At 42.7% G+C, this 20,914-nt stretch overlaps 1 protein-coding gene across 4 annotated transcripts in view; it reads left to right on the top strand.

Annotated features, from left to right (window-relative positions):
* Positions 1-20,914, top strand: part of TMEM241 (transmembrane protein 241) — a 137,283-nt gene that overhangs the window by 18,761 nt on the left and 97,608 nt on the right. For all 4 annotated transcript variants that reach the window (XR_006707934.1, XR_006707933.1, XM_045459798.1 and 1 more), the window contains exon 4: positions 5,593-5,674. Coding sequence is in view for 2 of the 4 variants with exons in the window: in XM_045459798.1 (XP_045315754.1) it covers positions 5,593-5,674 (82 nt within the window). In the remaining 2 variants the exon portion in view is untranslated. The remainder of the gene's footprint in view (positions 1-5,592; positions 5,675-20,914) is intronic.

Below are 20,914 nucleotides of genomic sequence, written 5' to 3'. Positions count from 1 at the left end.
GGAGGGGGAGGGTTCCTGGTGGAGGAAGCAAGAGCAGGCCCCAAGGTGCTTGGGATACTTGATGACTAACAAGGAGGCCAGAATGCAGTTTTATTTTCCTTGTAAATGAAAACATCATTGTGGATAACTTTAAATACCTTTAAATACTGTAAAGAGTATGCACGTATACAGTAATACTGTAAAGAGTAGTGTGTGTGTGTGTGTGTGTGTGTGTGTATGTGTGTGTGTAACTTTTCATATGTTTATTGGCTATTTGTATTTCTTATGTGTGTGTGAAAGAGAAATATACATACATACACTCACACACACACATCAAATACCTCTTTTTTGCCCACTGAGTATTTTTCTTTTGTGAAGTTGAGTTTTTTTCTTTAAAAAAATTTTTTTAAAAACCTTTTTTTAGTGTTTATTTTTGAGAGAGCAAGCATGAGCACGGGAGGGGCAGAGAGAGAGGGGACTGAGGATCCGAAGCAGGCTCTGTGCCGACAGGCTGACAGCAGCGAGCGCAATGCGATGCTCGAACTCATGAGCTGTGAGATCATGACCTGAGCCCAAGTCATACACTCAAGCTGACTGAGCCACCCAGGTGCCCCGATTTGTTTTTTCTTACCGATTTGTAAACACTCATTATACATCAAGGATATTAAATTCCAGCCTGTTTTATATGTTTCCAGTATTTTTTCCTAAGTTGCTAATCATCTCTTGATTTTCTTTATGGTGTTTTTGGCCAGTGCATTTTCTGTAGGTGTAGATCAATCTACATGAAATCCCTTATGGCCTCTGTCTTTGGAGTTACGTGTAGAAAAACCGGGAGAACATTTATTGCATGGTTGTTGTGCCATGCACTGCTCTGTAATTGTGCGTCTTTCCCGCCCCACCCCTAGTGACCTAGGTGACCCCTAGATACCCCCAGCCCTAGATGACCTGACCTAGAAGAAAGGACACAGTCCGGGAAAATGTGTGAACTTTGTCCATCCCTTGGAGCTATTGGCTAAAGTTAGCTAACTCTAGTTAGCTGGAACATTCCTTGGGAGTGAAGAGAGCTACTTATAATTTCCAAAGATTTGGGTAACCACGTGCATGTTATAAGGTTACACTCTTCAGTGCCCACAACCAGGTGTGATTTCCATCACTTATTGCTGTTATCTCCCTGGAAAATAATCCTCCATTTTAGCAGAGCTAGTTAGGATTTTGAAATTACAGTTTCATTTTGTCCTGAAGAAATATTAAAAAAAAAGAGAGATGGCAAAAGCCCCCCAAAGCACCACCTTTATAGTTCCCATCTTTGCCTTGTCTCCACATAACCTGGAAAAGTACGGAAAACTCAGTTGTCAGGCATTTTATTTGCCCCAGGTAACTGTTGAAAGGTCTGACCTGTCCACGTTAAGATAGAAGATTACCTAACAGTCGTGGAAAACCCCTCAAGCCAGAGATCCCAATTCTGATTCCCGAAGCAGCAAGTATAAACAATTCTTCAAATTATGTAAGTGCATCTGTCGGCGGACTGCACTCCGTGTAGCAGGCTTTCTCTGAGGGAGAGAGTGTGTGCTCTTGTGACTGCCACCGTCTGCCCATTTCTCCTGCTAGTGTGTCAATTTGTTTTTAATGTGTGTTTATTTTGAGAGAGACGGAGATAGCACAAGTTGGAGGAGGGGCAGAGAAAGGGGGAGACAGAGAATCCTAAGCAGGCTCCATGCTGTCAGCACAGAGCCCCATGCAGGGCTTGAACTCATGAGTGAGACCACAATCTGAGCCAAAACCAGAAGTTGGACACTTAACGGACTGCGCCACCCAGGCCCCCCTGCTAGTGTATAAATTAAATGAGATCAATGTTGCAAAGAATTTGGGAATAATAGGGGTGCCTGGGTGGCTTAGTCTGTTAAGCGTCTGACTTCAGCTCAGGTCATGATCTCACGGTTTGTGGGTTCGGGCCCTGTGTCGGGCTGTCTGCTGTCAGCACAGAACCTGCTTCAGCTTCTGTGTCTCCCTGTCTCTCTACCCCTCCCCCACTCTCTCTCTTTCTCAAAAATAAATAAACATTTAAAAAATAAAAAAAAAAAAAAAGAATTTGGGAGTCATAGTTAGTGAAGAACCAACTTGTGACAAAGTCTTACTGAACCTTCAGAGACTTTTATTGCTGTGAGTAATGGACCAAGGGGAGAATGTGGTGTCCCTTCTACTTCTCTGCATCACCCCCTCACCCCCTGCACCCACTTGAACTTTGAGTTTTATCTCAAACATCACTTTTTGGAGGCAGGTTTCTCTATCCTCACTGACTAGATCAGATGCCCTTATGGTATGGCATAGTCCTTTAGTCTCTTTTATAACATTCATGCGTGTGATATTTTACATTGATTTATATGAACAAAACATACATGGCTCCCACCTTTATGAAACTTACAGTTTATTTGACAGGTGGGAGACATGTTAGTAATATATGCAGAAGTTCCCTTATCTGACTCTGATAATTAATTGTCAGTGCTGAGCCTGATGCAGGGCTCGAACTCACTGACCATAAGATCATGACCTCAGCCGAAATCAAGAGTTGCGTGCATAACCGACCGAGCCATCCAGGCGCCCCAAGATTTTTCTTTGTGTATGGATGGTCGACTGGTGTTCCCTTGAGTCTTTTCTTGCATCAACAACACTTAACACATACCCTAAGATTTTCAGTGGAGTGAGAACTTTGATACTTTGAAACAATATGAATGCAGAGTTCTTTGCAATTTTTAATTATTTTTCTTCCCACCACCCCCCATCCTTTCATACTTGTTTTGCTCATATCTGTTTTGGCAGCACTTTTCCCAGTGATTTGTATTTATCATTCTCGATAGCAGCTATAATTTTTTGTTGGTGTGTGTGGGGGAGGGAGGGAGGCAGCTGTCTCTGATGAGAGCTCATGAGGGCCAAGACAGGGTTAGGCAACCAGCTGCTTTTGCAGGTGTCTAAATTTTCTGCCTTTGGTGCATGTTGCTTTGGCTCTGTCCACCTAGAAGTTGGGCCCTGGGTGCGATAATTGTGGATCATAGTTCCATGGTTGTATCCAAATGCTCCCACAGCTGCTCTGTAACATTTCCCAGAAGTCTCTGGTCCAACTGGATCTGTTTATTTTTCATAGTTAAAGTCATTTCTTTGTGTTTCGGGTACAGGGTTAAAATACAAGGTGTTCCCTAGCCATGTTTCCTTTCTTTCTTTCTTTCTTTCTTTCTTTCTTTCTTTCTTTCTTTCTTTCTTTCTTTCTTTCTTTCTTTCTTTTCTTTCTTTTCCCCTAGCCATTTTTTTTTTTTTTTTCCCACATCCATGGCCACTGAGATGCCCTGAGGTCTCTTGGAGCATATGACTGGGCAGGAGTCTTCTTTGTTTAAGAGGGAACAAAGCACAAATGCCTAGGGCCTTACTGAGCTCACATCCTGAAGCACCGGGCCTGCTGCAGTGGGTGTGCTGCTGTTTCATGCAGGGCACTCCTTCCCTCTTCACTATGCTCCCTGCTGTGTATGCTCTTGGGCCTCCTTGTGGTGCTCAGCGGGCCATGGGCCTGGGTCCTGTCTCCCTTGACCTTTGTGAGTTTAAGGTCTAATGGGGAAGTCGTTTCCTAGAGGAGTAGCAATTGGTTTGATGTGAAGCATGATGTTATCCATCAAGATGGAGAATGGCATCTACCTTTCTCTATTCACCTATTGGCTGGAAGTGCAGATGTCTTTTATTGCAGTAAGACGAGTAAGAACAGAGAATATTCCTCAGGTCATTAGATGCTTAGTGTGTGACCAGAGCAGAATCATGCTGTGTTTGTTATATGTCAGTGTCTACCACTAGATTATGAGGTCCTTGAGGGCAAAGTGTGAAAGGGTGGCTTAAAGCTGGAGCTTTAGAGTCAGATGACCTGAATTCAAATTTTGGCTTTGCCATAACCAGCTCTTCTGACCACAGGCAAATTAAACTCTTTATTGCCTCAGTTATTTCATGTGCACAATGGGGATAATAATAATAATAATAATAATAGCAACAAAGACATTTTCTTCATAAGGTGGTTGTACACATTTTTAAAAGACGCAGCATAGAAAACACTTAGCAGACTGCCTCATTTGTAGCAAGTGCTCAGTAAATGTTAATTAGGATGCTGCTGTTAATAATAACTCTAGCACTGTCAGCACTTTGCAAATTGCTAGAAATATTTGCTGAATGAATATATTCAGGAAGTAGGGTTTGGAGGCCTCACTAGAGACTACAGACATTTTAGCACCAGGTTCCCTGGGAAGGGTACAAAAGTAGGTCTGATCATAGATGCCTGCCCATGCTAATAAGATTCACAAAGAACATTTCTTGAGCAGGCATCATCCCAGGAGAGCAGTTCATTGAGTTAGCTGGGATTATTATGTTAAATTCTGCTGGAATGGTCTCATTTATTTATATCTATTATGAGAATAACTCCGGGAACTTGCGTAAGTGGACCAAATGTGTTTGTGACTGAGGGAACCTCAGTGATGGGTTCTCTATATAAAAACCGGGATTTTGCCTTTCTTGAAGACAGCAAGATTCTAAACTGTATTGAACAAAGCAGTTTTGGGGGCACCTGCGTGGCTCAGTTGGTTAAGTGTCCGACTGTTAATTTTGGCTCAGGTCATGATCTCATGGTTTGTGAGTTCGAGCCCACATCAAGCTCTGCACTGGCAGTGGAGAGTCTGCTTGGGATTCTTTCTCTCTCCCTCTCTCTCTGCCTTTCTCCTGCTTGCTCTCTCTCTCTCTCTCTCTCAAAATAAAAAGTTAAAAAGAAAAAAAAAGAAAAAAGCAGTTTTTGGTGTGGCCACAATTGAATCAAGAAACGTGCCCTCCAGAAGTCCTTAGAGATTCCAGGTTAATGGTGGAAGATGTCAGCACATGGCCACCCAGCTTGAGTTCTAGTATTCTTTTTAAAATTCTGTCCTTTGGCACTTGCTTCCTTCTTTTGTGGTTCCATGGAGCCGTTTGATATATTGCCTCGGTAAATAGCCTTTAAAAATTTGTAATAATTTGGCATGGGTTCAAAGCCTCTGGCTATTTAAAATCCAAAGAATAATGTTCACTGTCCTTAAAAAAAAAAAAATCTTAAAAACCTTAAAAAAATCAGGGGTGCCTCAGTCAGTTGAGCATCCGACTCTTGATTTCAGCTCAGGTCATGATCTCATGGTTGGTGGGATCGAGCCTTGTGCTGCCAGTGCAGAATCCCTGCTTGGGATTCTGTGTCTCTATCTGCCTCTCTCCTGCTCAAACACACTCTCTCTCTCAAAATAAATAAAGTAAAACAAATTTTTTGAAAAAATTCGGATCTGTTCTCTCTCCCAAACTTTAGGAAGCCTTTTTCCATCTCCAGATCGTTTGTGTTCTGTCATGGGATCAGTAACACTAGGTAGTTGGCAGAGTGACAGGCTATAGCTGGATGACTTTGGCAGCTTCCCTCACTCTCAGTGGACACAGCCCATGTCACACTTCACAGGTCACTCAGAGATGTTAAGACCATCACCGTCGTATTTGGTGCATCTGAAAGGTCATGCCTTCCAGCTCGGTCTTTTGGACAGAAAGTGACAGAAATATTCTGGTCTCTTCCCCTTTTTCCAGATCTGATGTTTCGACGTGGCTTCCTGCTTCGGTGCTGTATGTGGGCATAATCTATGCCGGTTCCAGAGCATTATCCAAACTGGTAAGTTTTAGAGACTTTTTAGGGAGACAGTTCCTCTTTCCTCTACCCCTTTGCTTTTTAACTTATTGTGCCTTGGATCCATAGAGGACAGGACATCAGCTTTCGTGATGGTGCACATAGACTGGAGAACAACATGGGGCTTTTACCCCCTCTCCCTGAACTGAGGATAACCAGATGATAGGGTAGGGCCATCTTGTTTTGTAAGATGAAGAGGCACCAATGGAGACGAGGAAGAGAAAGCTGTGATATTTATGGAGCCTGATACAAACAGGGCCAGCCTGCTCTACCTGAGCACCGGCCATCCTCGGGAGCAGGGAGAGTAGGCTCAGCCTGCTCCTTGCTTCTGAGGAACTGTAACCCTGCCCACTGGTGACGTGGACTGGGCGGTGCTGGGCTTAGGAGTGATGTACGTGCCTGGCACAGTGTTGACACCCAGTATGTAGGGACACTTGTTTTACTAGTGTCACCCACCCCATCCAGATTTGAGCTTCTCAAAGGAGGGAACTGTAAAGAACAAACTTCTTCCAGGTACACTAACTATATGAAAATATAAAAATGTTATTTTTCCATCAAAAGACAATCCACTGATACTTCCATTGACCAGAGACTCAGAACGAGGCTTAAAAATCAGTAATGCCTCTTTCTGTCTCGTACCCTGGCTGCTCATACTGTTTCTATCTATCAGAAAATGATTGTACTCTGACTTTTGGAAAAAATGCAAAATTTACAGAACGATTTAATCTTTTTATGCAGTTTGTTGTTCTGTTGGTCCCTTAGATCTCAGATATGAAAACAGTAAAACAGACACAAAATCTGCCTACCTGCATGATAGTATTATTGTTAGGATAACCCCAAAGTTGCAAAATAGTGGTTGAGAGTTACTAGCGGTTAAGTTCTAAATTAAACCATCATTTTTCTTGCATGATTCATAAGCTTCAGTCATTTAGATGCTGTGTTCAATGGGGGAGAAACGTCCTGGGTGGGCCCAAGGAATGACCAACAGCACACACATTGGTGCTCAGCCCAGAACCTGAGATCTGGACTGGCTTCCTGCTGCCCCTTCTCTATTCTGTCCAGCTTCTGAGTCTGCTGCCTTGCTTTACACCTTCCGGCCTGCAGAGGGCGCTCTCCCTCCTAGAGCACAATACAGGTATTGATAAAAACGATGTATTCTTTCTTTTTTAAGTTTTTATTTGAATTCCAGTTAGCATACAGTGTAATATTAGTTTCAGGTGAAGAATTTAGTCACTCAACACTTACATACAACACCCGGTGCTCATCACAATACCCTCCTTAATCCCCATCTCCTATTTAAACCCCTTCCCCCCACCTCCCCTCCTATAACCATCGGTGTGTTCTCTGTAATTAAGAGTCTGTTTCTTGGTTTGCCTCTCCTCACCCCCCACCATGTTTATTTTAAGAACAATGTATTTCTTGTAGGAACTGGATAGTGATGGATGCCAGAATTTTGAAGTTTGCATAACTATCATTGGGCTAGCAATAACAATATTTTTTTGTCTGTGCAGTGCCTTTTCATATGTTTCTAGAGTGATTTTCTCTCTTTTATGTGATTCTCATATTCACCTGAGAGGTGATGGATGGGGCAGATGTTAATCACCTGACAGAGGAAGGAACTCAGGTGTGGCAAGTCTTGGTAACTTGCCTCTAGTCCCAACTAGACAGCTCCTCTAACTCCAGACCTTTTGCCTTTTCAGCTTTGTCTTTTTAGGGCCAACATGTATGGATTTTAGAATAGCCCAGGGGAGAGTAGTCCAGGCCTAATTTAGATTCTTCTCATTGCAAACATTAGAAAGCTCATAAACTGTTCTAAGCAAAAGGGAAATTTACTGGATCATATATATCATTGAAAAGTTGTAGATCATGCAAGGCTTTATCCAGAGGTTCCAAATACAGTTTCTGTGTCCCTTTCAGTTCTGCTCTGTCTTTTCTCCATTTCACAGCCAGACTCTCCCCTCATGGGTGTTGTTGACTCCAGGCCCACATCCTTACAACTTGAAGTCTAATGGAAAGAGACTCATCCTTATAGTTTCTGCATGAGTCCCGGTATTCACTCTGAATACAGCAGTAGGGCCACTGCCCTTCCCAGGTCTGAAAGCCAACTAGGAAGATGGAATTATGCCGATTGGTTGGCCCTGGATCATCATCTCCATTTACTGTGGCTGGAGAGACTCAGAGCACCATTTGGCCGGCCCTGGTCTTACAGTATCCCCACCTGGATCCCATCGACTGAGACAGGGTGTGGCAGATCCTTGATATTGGGATGCTTTGCCAAAAGAAGGGATAAGGATACTAGGTGGCCTAAAATCCTTCAAAAGCCCATTGTAAAGGTCAGTCCAGTACATTCTCAGGCAGATGAGGAGTTCCATAACCTAGTACAATGCTCCTCGAAGTGTGATCCACATGCAGTGCCAATCTGTGAGCTCTTTGTCACCTGTCCATAAGGAGATTGTGCTAGAATGTACATCGACTTTGGCACTAAACACCTTGTTCGGTTGAGCTGACTTTTTTTTTTCATAGTGAGACTTCTTGAGAAAGGAAGCAGTGCACTGATTTACCTTCTGGCCTGAGCTTATTTTCGGGGTGACTGGCACCGTGAGTGGCGTCGGGCTAGAGCACAGCCTTCTTTAACAGACAAAAAGAAGCTGCTGCAAAATTCAAACTCTTCGAGCAAAGGAAAACAACCAAAACCCAAATATACCCAATTAGAGTGGGAGGAACACAGAAAAGAGACACTCATTATTGTTTTTCAGTGAAATAACAACCCGGCATCTTTTCTTTGTTTTCTGAGGTTTTTGTTTTTACATAGCTGCTTACAAATTTATAGAGTGGGTTAAACACAAGGCAGTCATACAGCTTGTGTTAGATAGAAAACAGGCATCAATATGCTGGTGTCAAGCTGTCAGTTTAATGAATCCACAAGGAATTGGGGTAAGTGCTCAGTTAAAATCCGTGGGTATATTGTTATGCAGAACACTTTCCAGGTAGTTCTGCTCCACAAAGATCTCCCTTATCTGACAAGATTTTGAAGCTCTGTTCTGACGTGCAACTCCTAAGAGGGAGCTGGTTTAACTCATTCTGGAAAGGCATAGCAGGGAAAATTCTTTACTGGTTTTTCCTCCTCACAACCGAATGATATACAGAGTTAAGGGAAGGGGATTATTCTTGTGGTTTATCCATTCAGCACATACTCATGGGGAGTCTACTATGGGCTGGTCGCTTAAAAACAAAGAAGATATGGTTTCTGACCTTGAGAAACTTCAAGGGGAGTGGGAAAGACACACAGCTCACCATGGGAAGAGACACTATGAATATTCGGTGTTAGCGTGTGCCGGGCACTTTCCGTTGCCACTCTTCATCACATATGAGGTCAGACTTAATTATTCCCGCTTACAGATGAGGAACTGAGATCTAAATTATTTGGCCAAGGTCAACAACTCGTAAATGTTAAAGCAGAGGTGTAAACCCAAGCGTGTCTAACCACAACAGGTCATCTCCAAAGCTTACCATCTTTCCTCCCTAAATCACATCAGGGGAGACCCAGGGGAGATCAGCCCATCAGGGCTGAGCTGGGGTAAGTAGAGAGGAACCGTGTAGTTGATGTCTTGTCTACTTGGGCTAATTGGGGCAGTTTCTCCAGCTGTCCTACACTGAATAAGGTCACAGTGATGACGATGATAATGGTTCTGATGGCAGGAGTGTTGGTCTTTGGAGTGTCAGTACAACCTTGACTGGTCATTATTACTCTCATTGTAATTTCCCAGCCGAAGCCTCCTCAGCATGACAGGGTTGCCTCAAAGCCTGTGCTGGTGAGTGTTTAGAACGGATGTGCAAAGTCATACATTAGTGAGCTTGCCAGTGAGAGGCCATCCTGGTGTTGGTGATTTGGCTGCTCAAACCATGTTGTTTTCTTGCCCCGGGGAAGCCAGGGTCAGTAGTTGAAGGACTCTGCAAATCTGAGCTAAGGCAGTTTGACAGGACCACTCTTGGTCTCTCACCCAGCTCTTTGATCTTGGCCCTTCCCTAAATGCTTGTTGGGATGTGTCTTCCATGAGCACAAAATTCACTCCGCACGTTGCGATGGAGCTTGGATGGGGTGTTGGTGAGGAAATGTACATGGATAACTAGACCCAGATGGAGCAAATTACTCAGTTAAGCAGACTAGAGCCCATGGGTCCCCTTCCCATTTGTTTGGCTCTTATATTACGTAAAGGAACTTGGATCCACAAAGGAAAAGAATGTAAATGTTGATATAAAATGGAGACTCTTCTCCTGATGTTCCCTGTTACTGCCGATTTGAGGCAGCTCTCCTCTTTCATGTTGTTTTCCTACCAGAACTGATCAGAGTCCATTTGCAAGGATTACTTTTTAAGGCGTGGGCTTAGTGGCAAAATAGTAAACCCCTCCTCTGGATTTTACTTATCTTCTTGCTCCATCTGAAGATGATGTTCTCCATAACCCTTATAAAATGACTTATTAAAACAGGGCTGCAGGGGCGTCTGACTCTTGATCTCAGCTCTGGTCTTGATCTCAGGGTTGTGAGTTCAAACCCTGTGTTGGGCATGGAGCCCACTTAAAAAAAAACAAATAAAAAACAAACAAACAAAAAAAAACACCCAGGGCTCCAGGGGAAAGAGTTTATGACACTGGATTTGGCAATGATTTCTTGGGTATGACACCAACAACACAGGCAACAAAAAAATAGACAAATTGGACTTCATCAAAATGAAAAACTTTGGTATATCAAAGGCCACCATCAACAGAATAAAAAGGTAACCCATTGAATGGGAGAAAATACTTGCAAATCATTTATCTGATAAGAGATGTTGAACAGAGTTCAATTTCTAGGCCCAAGATGGAGCTCCTCCTTTTTGGGGTGCTACCAACTAAACCTTAGCATTCCTGTAAATGCTTTGCTTGACCAGAAACACAGTACATCCAGACAGCCAATCCCCAAACACCATGGTAACTCTGGGTTCTATACTTATTTCCTTGTTCCTTGATCTTCCTAAATAAGGTCAGATCTGCAACCCCAGCTAATCGTACCATTTCCCTATTGCCACTTTTTTTTTTTTCAAAATTTTTAATCTTTATTTATTTTTCAGAGAGAGAGGGAGAGACAGAGCATGAGCAGGGAAGGGGCAGAGAGAGAGGGGGGGACACAGAATCCAAAGCAAACATCAGGCTCTAGCTGTCAGCACAGAGCCAGACATGGGGCTGGAACTCACAAGCCCTGAAGTCAAGACCTGAGGCAAAATCAGAAGCTTAACCGACCTAGCCACCCAGGTGCCCCTCCCTATTGCCACTTCTAATGCTTCATAAAACTCATTCTTCCCCAGAACCCCTTGGGAAGAGTGCCCCACTATTTCTGAGGCACCATACTTCCCCAATCCAAGGATTGTTTTCCCTTGAATAAAGGACATCAACCTCATTACCAAATTTAGTTTTGTCATTCAATAGGGATTAATATCCAGAATATAGAGAAAAATCCTCAACTCAACAACAAAAACCAAACAGCCCAATTCAAAAATGGCCAAAGGACTTGAAAGGATATTTCTGCAAAGAAGATGTACAGATGGCTAATAGGCCCTTGGAAAGATGCTCAGCATCATTAATCATTAGGGAAATGCAAATCAAAACCATAACAGGATACCACTTCACACCCCCGTGGATGGCTGTCATCAAAAACCCGGAAAATAGTAAGTGCTGGTGAGGATGTGGAGAAATTGGAGCTCTTGTGCAGTGCTGTTGAGAATGTGAGCGGGTGCAGCTGCTATGGAAAATAGTATGGAGGTCCCTCAAAAAATTAAAAATAGACTTACTGTATGATCCAGCAATTTCACTTCTGGGTTTACACCAAAAAAAAAAAAAAAAAATTTGAAAGCAGGGAGTTGAACAGGTATTTGGACATCCAGGTTCATAGCAGCACTATTTAAAATAGCCAAAAGTTGGAAGCAACCCAAGTGTCCTTTGATGGCTGAATGGATAAACAAAATGTCGAATATGCATACAATGGAATACTATTTAGCCTTAAGAAGGAAAGAAATTCTGACATAGGCAGCACCTTGGATGAACTCTGAGGGCATCATGTTAAATGAAAGGCGCCAGTCAAGAAAGGACAAATACCGTGTAATTCCACTTCTATGACGTGCTTAGAGTGGTCAAGGGGCCAGGGGGAAGAGAGAGTGAGGAGTTAGTATTTAATGGATACAAAGTTTGAATTTTGCAAGTTGAAAAAATTCTGGAGATGGATGGGGGTGATGGTTGCATAACAGTGTGAATATACTTAATGCCACTGAACCGTACCTTAAAAATGGTTAAAATGAGGGGCACCTGGGTGGCTCAGTCGGTTAAGTGACCCTTGATTTATGGCTGAGTTCATGATCTCATGGTTTGTGAGATCGAGCCCCAGCGTGAGGCCTACTTGGGATTCTCTCTCTCTTTCTCTCTCCCCCCTCCCCTGCTCACATGCGCACGCACGTGGACACACACTCAAAATAAATAAGCATTAAAAAGAATACATACATAAATAAAAATGGTTTAAAATGGTAAATGCTATGTGTACATTTTATCTCAATTTAAAAATATATTTAAAAAACCCTCGACTCTGTTAGAGGCTTTCTTGAGGATAATAAGAAGAGGAGGAGATGATAACGGGTTCTCACTTGACTAACGCAGAATTTCTTTGGCTGCTGTAGGACACGCATATTTGTTTTAACTCATTCATGTCTATGCATCTCAGTAAAAAGTGTGAGAAAAATAGCAATTCACTGAAAACAGGCCAGTCTGCCCTCTGTTCCCGCCTGTACATTTGTGTCCCCAAGTGAACGAGCTGGAACAAGCCGCTGTCCCTTGGGTCTTTTCTTATTCCCAGGCATCTTGCCAAGGTGGAGGAACCTTGGTGCTTTAAAATGTCCATTTTTCACACAACAAGGCCCCTAAAACACAGGCCAGCTACTTTATGTGATGCACAGAGGAAGGACAGAGATGGCCTCCAAGCTCGTACTGGAGATACACTGGCAAAAGGGGAGTCTGGTCCTCTGCCCTTAGGGGCTTTGCCATATAACGACAATAATAAGATTAATGGAAATAATAATAACTCATGCAAATCAGCTTATGAATGTATTCATTTGCATGTACATCTTTAAATACCTCACCATCTTCCAGAAAGGATGTGTGGTGGCTTGAAAGAATAATTAAAATAACATAGACGTTTTTTGTTTTTTTTTTTAACGTTTTTATTTATTTTTGAGACAGAGAGAGACAGAGCAGGGTCAGAGAGAGAGGGAGACACAGAATCGGAAGCAGGCTCCAGGCTCTGGGCCATCAGCCCAGAGCCCGACGCGGGGCTCGAACTCACGGACCGCGAGATCGTGACCTGGCTGAAGTCGGACGCTTAACCAACTGAGCCACCCAGGCGCCCCCATAGACGTGTTTTTTTTTTTTTTTTTTTTTTAATTTTTTTCAACGTTTATTTATTTTTGGGACAGAGAGAGACAGAGCATGAACGGGGGAGGGGCAGAGAGAGAGGGAGACACAGAATCGGAAACAGGCTCCAGGCTCTGAGGCATCAGCCCAGAGCCCGACGCGGGGCTCGAACTCACGGACCACGAGATCGTGACCTGGCTGAAGTCGGACGCTTAACCGACTGCGCCACCCAGGCGCCCCTCCATAGACGTTTTTAATGAACGGAATTTTACAGGAAATCTAGGTGGAGAATAATAGAAGAACTAGATGAGGCTGCAGAGAGACTTAGTGCATAGACATTCATACTGTAATATCCTACAAAATAAATACAGTTGGGCCTTGAATTTAGTTTTCAGCATTCTGTGGCCAAATGAAAAAGTTACAAGACCCTCAGTGCTTGTAGGATGAGAGTGGGGTCATTGCTACACCTGTCGCAAACATAGTATAATGTATAGAACTGTTGAATCACTACGTCGTATACCCGAAACTGTTGTACCATTGTGTGTCCATGATACTGAAATTAAAGTTAAAAGAAAAACAAGAGTGAGGTCATTGCTGAAGAAGAGCAACGCTTCCTTACTCTCAGGTCCTGTGTCCTCCAAAAAGGTAGACTGGGCCACTTAATGAGGCAGGGTCGTCAACAACATCCTTATAACAAACACAGTGGTAGCCTAGTGTCTAGGATTCTTAGAGTATTTAGGATGCATGATGAAATAGAACAGTTCAGTAGGAGCAGTTCTCTGGGGCTAAAACTGCTACCCTGGTTATCTGGCTTCCTTTGCAGACTGCCCTTAGGCAACCATCCAGGAACATTGTTTCTGGCATGCATGATTTTGATAAAAATTGGGTAGTCAACAGTTCAAAATTACATTCTTTGGCAAAAGCCTGGGGTGCAATTATTTTATCTTGTAGATTAAATCCACACCCACATATTTAAAAATCGCCCAAAGAGAAGATGGGATTGACATTCTTTTACAAAAATTAACAAACTGACCCCGAGCTCCTGCGTGAAAAAGGGAGTCTCATCCTTGTCTACAGAGTGACCCAAGGCCCTGCCTGTGGGTGGGGTCAACTTCTCCATAGAAAACTATTCTAACTCAGTCCCAACACCTGAACAAATAACAATCAAGGCTTCAAAATTCCACTCTGGACAGCATGGGAATAATGAGAAAATATATATATTTTTAACTTTTTTTAATGTTTATTTTTTATTTTTATTTTTTAACTTTTATTCAGTTCTGAGAGACAGAGCGCAAGCAGGGGAGGGGCAGAGAGAGAGGGAGACACAGAATCCGAAGCAGGCTCCAGGCTCCAGGCTCCGAGCTATCATCACAGAGCCCGACACCGGGCTCGGAACTCACGAACAGTGAGATCCTGACCTGAGCTGAAGTCGGCGCTTAACCAACTAAGTCATCCAGGCACCCCTAATGTTTATTTATTTTTGAGAGAGAGAGAGAGAGACAGAGCCCAAGCAGGGAGGGGCAGGGAGAGAAGGGAAGACACAGAATCAGAAGCAGGCTCCAGACTGCCAGCTGTCAGCACAGAGCCTGACGTGGGGCTCGAAGGACACTTAACTGACTCAGCCACCCAGCTGCCCTGGGAATAATGAAAAAATTTTTTTTTTTTTTTCAACATTTATTTATTTTTGGGACAGAGAGAGACAGAGCATGAACGGGGGAGGGGCAGAGAGAGAGGGAGACACAGAATCAGAAACAGGCTCCAGGCTCTGAGCCATCAGCCCAGAGCCTGACGCGGGGCTCGAACTCACGGACCGCGAGATCGTGACCTGGCTGAAGCCGGACGCTTAACCGACTGCGCCACCCAGGCGCCCCGAAAAATTTTTAAATAATAGATACCAACTTCTCTTCACAGCCAGAGAAAAATTTCCCATGGTACATGGATAAAATGTTGAATTTTAAGCTAATGGACTCTAAGAATAAATTAGTTGCAAACTGTACCCCTAGATAACTAACTAAATTGGCTTGCAGTGTAGTTGAATTTGGCTAATTACATTTTGTGTCAAAAATGATGATTTGGGCTTTATAGTAGTTCATCTTGGCCATTTTTCCTGAATGAAAGATGGTAGGACCTTTTGTTGTTGAGGCCATTCCTAGACCCCTGACAATGTGGAAGAACTTACCTATTTTTCTGTTCTCTTTAGCAGCAAGCAAGTATATAGATTTGCTAAAAGTGGTTTCAAACTATTAAGAGGAAGGTTAAAAAAGAGAACCAAAATATGTTCCTCCATTTTCTCATCTGCATAATGGGGGTATTAATAACATCTACCTGGTAGAGTTATAATGACAATTAAATATGCAAAAGCAGTTAGAATAGCAGCTAGCACATAATAAGCATTCAATATATCTTAGCTATTATTATTGCTAGTATCATTTCTCAGAACTTTTGTCTGATTTGACAAAAAGTAAGTCCTGCTGAACCTCACTTCATAAGATAATAAAGGGCAGGTTTTCTAAAAGAATCAGTCACTAGGGGCTCTCCTGAACTGATAGCATAGTTCAGACTGGGACTTGTACACAGAATTAGAGGCCAAGGAAAATCAGCAATAAAAGTTGCAAACTGTGTTAATAACTGCTTTTCATAGGCCTCTATGGAGGCTGAGATCGTCAATTGTACAATTACAGGTTTGGGTTTTTTTTAAGTTATTTATTTATTTTGAGAGAGGAGAATAGCGTGTGCATGGGAAAGGCAGAGAGGGAGAGAGGGAGAGAGAGAGAATCCCAAGTAGGCTCTGCACCGTCAGCGCAGAGCCTGATGCAGGGCTCAAACTCATGAACTGTGAGATCATGACCTGAGCTGAAACCAAGAGTCGGATGCTCAACTGACTGAGCCACCCAGGCACCCCACAATTACTGTTCCTAAAGCCTGCTAGCTTCTCAGTAGAAAAATGGCTTGAGAAATCCAGAGTTAAATTTTTTAAAGTAGCAGTGGAAACTATCCTTTAAAAAAGGGTAAGAGGGACACCTGAGTGGCTCAGTCAGCTGTGTCCAACTCTTGGTTGTGGCTCAGGTCATGATCTCACAATTTATGGGATTGAGCCCCAAGTCGGGCTCTGTGTTGACATCGTGAAGCCTGTTTGGGATTCTCTCTCTCTCTCCCTCTCTCTCTGCCCTCCCCCCCCCCACTCTCTCTCTCTTAGTAAGTAAATACATTAAAAAATAAAAGAGGGGCGCCTGGGTGGCGCAGTCGGTTAAGCGTCCGACTTCAACCAGGTCACGATCTCGCGGTCCGGGAGTTCGAGCCCCGCGTCAGGCTCTGGGCTGATGGCTCAGAGCCTGGAGCCTGTTTCCGATTCTGTGTCTCCCTCTCTCTCTGCCCCTCCCCCGTTCATGCTCTGTCTCTCTCTGTCCCCAAAATGAATAAACGTTGAAAAAAAAAAAATTAAAAAAAAATAAAATAAAAGAAAATTAAAAAGGTCATAGAGCTTACCCTGAGTTCATGTATTTTATTTTTTATTTTATTATTTTTAAAAGATTTTATTTTTAAATAATCGCTACACCTAACATGGGGTTTGAACTCACAACCCCCAACACCAAGAGTCACATGCTCTTCTGAATGAACCAGCTGGGTCCCCCTGAGTTCCTATATTTTAGATCATACCAGTTTTCTTACTGGAGGGAGCAGACTGGTGGGATTTGGAACACACCAGTCCTACTGGACTTTGGACAGTTGTAGGGCCAGGAAGGTTACACTGGGGGCTTGCTGTAATTTGGGTTTTGTAGCATCAAGGTTAGGAGCTTGGGCTTTGTAGAGAGCCTGGATTGGAGGCATGGCTTGGCCTCTGAACTCATTGTGAGCTCTCAGCAAGTTTCTTCATCTTCCGAGCATTCGTTTCCTTGTCTATAAATCAAGTGGTAGCACCCACTAATTGAGTTGTTGGAAGGAGTTTTTGTGTGTGTGTGTGTGTTTTTTTAATTTGGAAACAAACATTCCAGATGTTTTATCTGGTATTCCAGATCTATGATCTAGTGTAATGAGTGTCTTTGATACCAAATTTTCCCAATGTTTTTTAACATGACGGAATAGAGGGCTTTAAAAAGAATATACCTTCTTTACATGAATTCAAAAGTCCCATGATTAAGACCCATCTCACTTTTAAAAAGTGGGGGGAGCGCCTGGGTAGCTCAGTCGGTTGAGTGTCTGCCTCTTGATCTCAGCAAAGCTCTTGATTTTAGGGTCATGAGTTCAAGCCCATGTTGGGCTCCATGTTGGGCTCCATGCTGGGCATGGAGCAGTGGGGGTGTTTTCCTCACTTTATGTGGAAGATGCACCAGATAAGGTTGAAGGCGATTCCTGGTCACAGCCTGCCTAACCTCGCCCTCACTCTCATTCTCGCAGCCCTTTGGGCCAAATGCAAAGAGGCTGTGACATGAGCAGAGCCCAAAGCAGCCCCCAAGGCCCCAACATGGCAGCTGGGAAGGAGATTTAAATAAAAGAATGCAATTAAAATACTTAGCACTGTGCCCAACGCATTGTTGGTAGCTGTCATTAGTGTACTTGAAAATCAATTCTGTGTGTATGATAGATCCTTTTCCAGAATGTGATCAGAGCAGAGTCTAGGGAGATCGAGAAACCTATCCATGGTTTATTAAATCAAGAAAATTACCCTCCTTGAAGTCTAGAGTTCCTAAATCTGGTGTCCTTTAAAAAGGTCTTCATTTTGGGGGGCACCTGGGTGGCTCAGTCGGTTAAGCCTCCCACTTTGGTTCAGGTCATGATCTCATGGTTTGTGGGTTCGAGCCCTGCGTCAGGCTCTGTGCTGACAGCTCAGAGCCTGGAGCCTGCTTCAGATTCTGTGTCTCCCTCTCTCTCTGCCTGTCCCCTGCTTGTGCTCTCTGTCTCTCAAAAATTAAAACAAAATTTTTAAAAATGTCTTCATTTTTTATGGGTTTATTTATTTTTGAGAGAGAGAGAGAGAGAATGTGCACATGCAATAAGGGTAGGTAGGGGCAGAGAGGGAGGGGACAAAGGATCCAAGACAGGCTCTGCACGGACAGCAGAGAGCCCAATGCAGGGCTTGAACTCATGAACCATGAGATCATGACCTGAGCTGAAGTTGGATGCTTCATCAACTGAGTAACCCAGATGCCCCAAAAGGTCTTAATTTTAAATAAATAGTATCCAGGCTGCCTGTTCATATTTTCATGTAACCCACCCAAGATTTTCTTTGCTATCTTCTCAAGCTGAGAACTAGAAGGCCAGGCCCTAAGTTTGCCAAACATGGCCTAATAGATAAAGCCAGTTAAAAAAAAATCTCTAATGATCTTAAAACAATAAATATTAATTCAAAATATAAAAATTTAAGAGGAGTAAAAAGAAGCACAAAAGATAAATGAAAAACTAGAAAATAATAAATATCAAGTATGATTTTTTAAACCCTTTTTAAAAGTTTTAACTCCAGTGTGGTTAACATACAGTGTTGTATTAGTTTCAGATGTACAATATAGTGATTCAACACTTCTGTACATCACCTGGTGCTCATCATGACAAGTGCCCTCTTTAACCCCTGTCACCTATTTCATCCAACCCCCCACCCACTCCCTTGGTAACCATCAGTGTGTTCTCTGTAATTAAGAGGTTACTTTTTGGTTTATCTCTCTCTCCCTCTTTTTCCCCTTTTGTTTCTGTTTTTTTCTTCTTTTGAAGATTTATTTATTTTGAATGAGAGAGAGTGAGTGAGTGAGCAGGGGAGGGGTAGAGAGAGAGAATCCCGAGCAGGCTCCTCCCTGATGTAGGGCTCTATTTCATTTACTGTGAAATCATGACCCTGAGCTGAAATCAAGAGTTGGACCCTTAACCGACTGTGCCACCCAGGTGCCCCCCTGTTTGTTTTGTTTCTTAAATTCCACATGTGAGGGAAATCATATGGTATTTGTCTTTCTGTGACTGACTTATTTCACTTAGCATAATAATCTCTAGGTCCATTCATGTCATTGCAAATGGGAAGATCTCATTCGTCTTTATGGCTGAGTAATGTTCCATCACTTATTATATATATGTATACATATATATGTGTATATATACCACATCTTCTTTTTAAAATTAAATTTTTTTTTAATGTTTATTTTTGAGACAGAGAGAGACAGAGCATGAAGGGGGGAGGGTCAGAGAGAGAGGGAGACACAGAATCCAAAGTAGGCCCCAGGCTCCAAGCTGTCAGCACAGAACTTGATGCAAGGCTTGAACTCACGAACTATGAGATCATGACCTGAGCTGAAGTCGGATGCTTAACTGACTGAGCCACCCAGGCACCCCCACCACATCTTCTTTATCCGTTCATCTATCAATGGATACTTGGGCTGCTTCCATAATTTGGCCATGGCAAATAATGCTACAATAATCATAGGGGTGCATATATTCTTTCAAATTAGTGTTTTAATATTCTTTGGGTAAATAGCCAGTAGTGTGATTGCTGGATCATAGGTAGTTCTATTTTTAACTTTTTGAGGAACTTCTGTACTGTTTTCCATAGTGGCTGCACCAGTTTGCATTCCCACCAACAATGCACAAGGGTTCCTTTTTTTCCACATCCTCACCAACATTTGTTGTTTCTTGTGTTGTTGAGTTTAACCATTCTGACAGGTGTGAGATGATATTCCATTGTAGTTTTGGTTTGTATTTCCCTGATGATAAGTGATGTTGAGCATCTTGTCATGTGTCTGATGGCCATCTGGATGTATTCTTTGGAGAAATGCCTGTTCATGTCTCCTGCCCATTTTCTAATTGGATTATTTGTTAAAATAAAGTATGATATTTTATTATCCATTTATTTATTTTTATAAAGTATAATTTTAAAAGGAAAAAACAATTTGAGTTGCACTTTTAATGAAAGATAAATCAAGAGTAGAAAATGTTAAAAAGGCAGGAAAATGTAAGGCAAGAACTCCAAAAGAATAAAAAACAGTGCAAGTTAGAACAAAGTACTAAAATAGGGAAGAGCTACAAAGTTTTAAAAACAAGGTAAAAATATATTCTCCGAAAAGATAAAGAACAGATCCATCTGGAAGTAGGCGAGTGACGTGATCTTAAGTGGGTCCTCTAAGCTGGAACAGTTTCCCAGCTCAGGGTCCTCTGTCTAGGCTGCTGAGAGTGGGCTGTCTGTTAATACTGACCACTTTTTGTGTAGTGCTCCTGAACCACTCCTCTATCCTTTACCTACTCGTTTCTGTCATTCCTCCCAAGTGCTCCGGGTCGTAGAAATTGCTATCCCCATACAGAGAAGCAAACTAAGGTTTGGATAAGTGCCTTGCTCCACTAGCCCCTTCTGATCCCAAAACCCATGTATATGCTTGATCTTTTTCACTTTTCAAGAAATATTGACATCAATACATCAACAATGTATTGTTGTCATCAACAACAGAGACAATAACAAAATCCCACACCCTTTAATCCTTCCCACTCACCATGTCAAGATTACCCATCAGATTTGGAGAGACTGACATTCTTAGCAAACAGCCCAGCAATAGTAAATGTGCAGTGGGTGCTCTGTTTACCTTAATAACCCTCTGGAGTGTTAGGGTTTTTTTTTTTTTTTTTAAGTTTATTTATTTATTTTGAGAAGAGAAAGAGACTGAGTGCATGCGCAAGCAAGGGAGCGGGCAGAGACATAGAGGGAGAGAGAGAATCCTAAGCAGTCTCGGTGCTGTCAGCACCGAACCTGACACAGGCTCCATCTCACAAACCATGAGATCATGACCTGAGCTGAAAATCAAGAGTTGGGCACTCAACTGACTGAGC

The sequence above is a fragment of the Leopardus geoffroyi genome, chromosome D3 (assembly GCF_018350155.1).
Source record: "Leopardus geoffroyi isolate Oge1 chromosome D3, O.geoffroyi_Oge1_pat1.0, whole genome shotgun sequence".
NCBI classification, from domain to species: domain Eukaryota; kingdom Metazoa; phylum Chordata; class Mammalia; order Carnivora; family Felidae; genus Leopardus; species Leopardus geoffroyi.
This window is presented reverse-complemented; position numbering and strand designations above follow the sequence as displayed.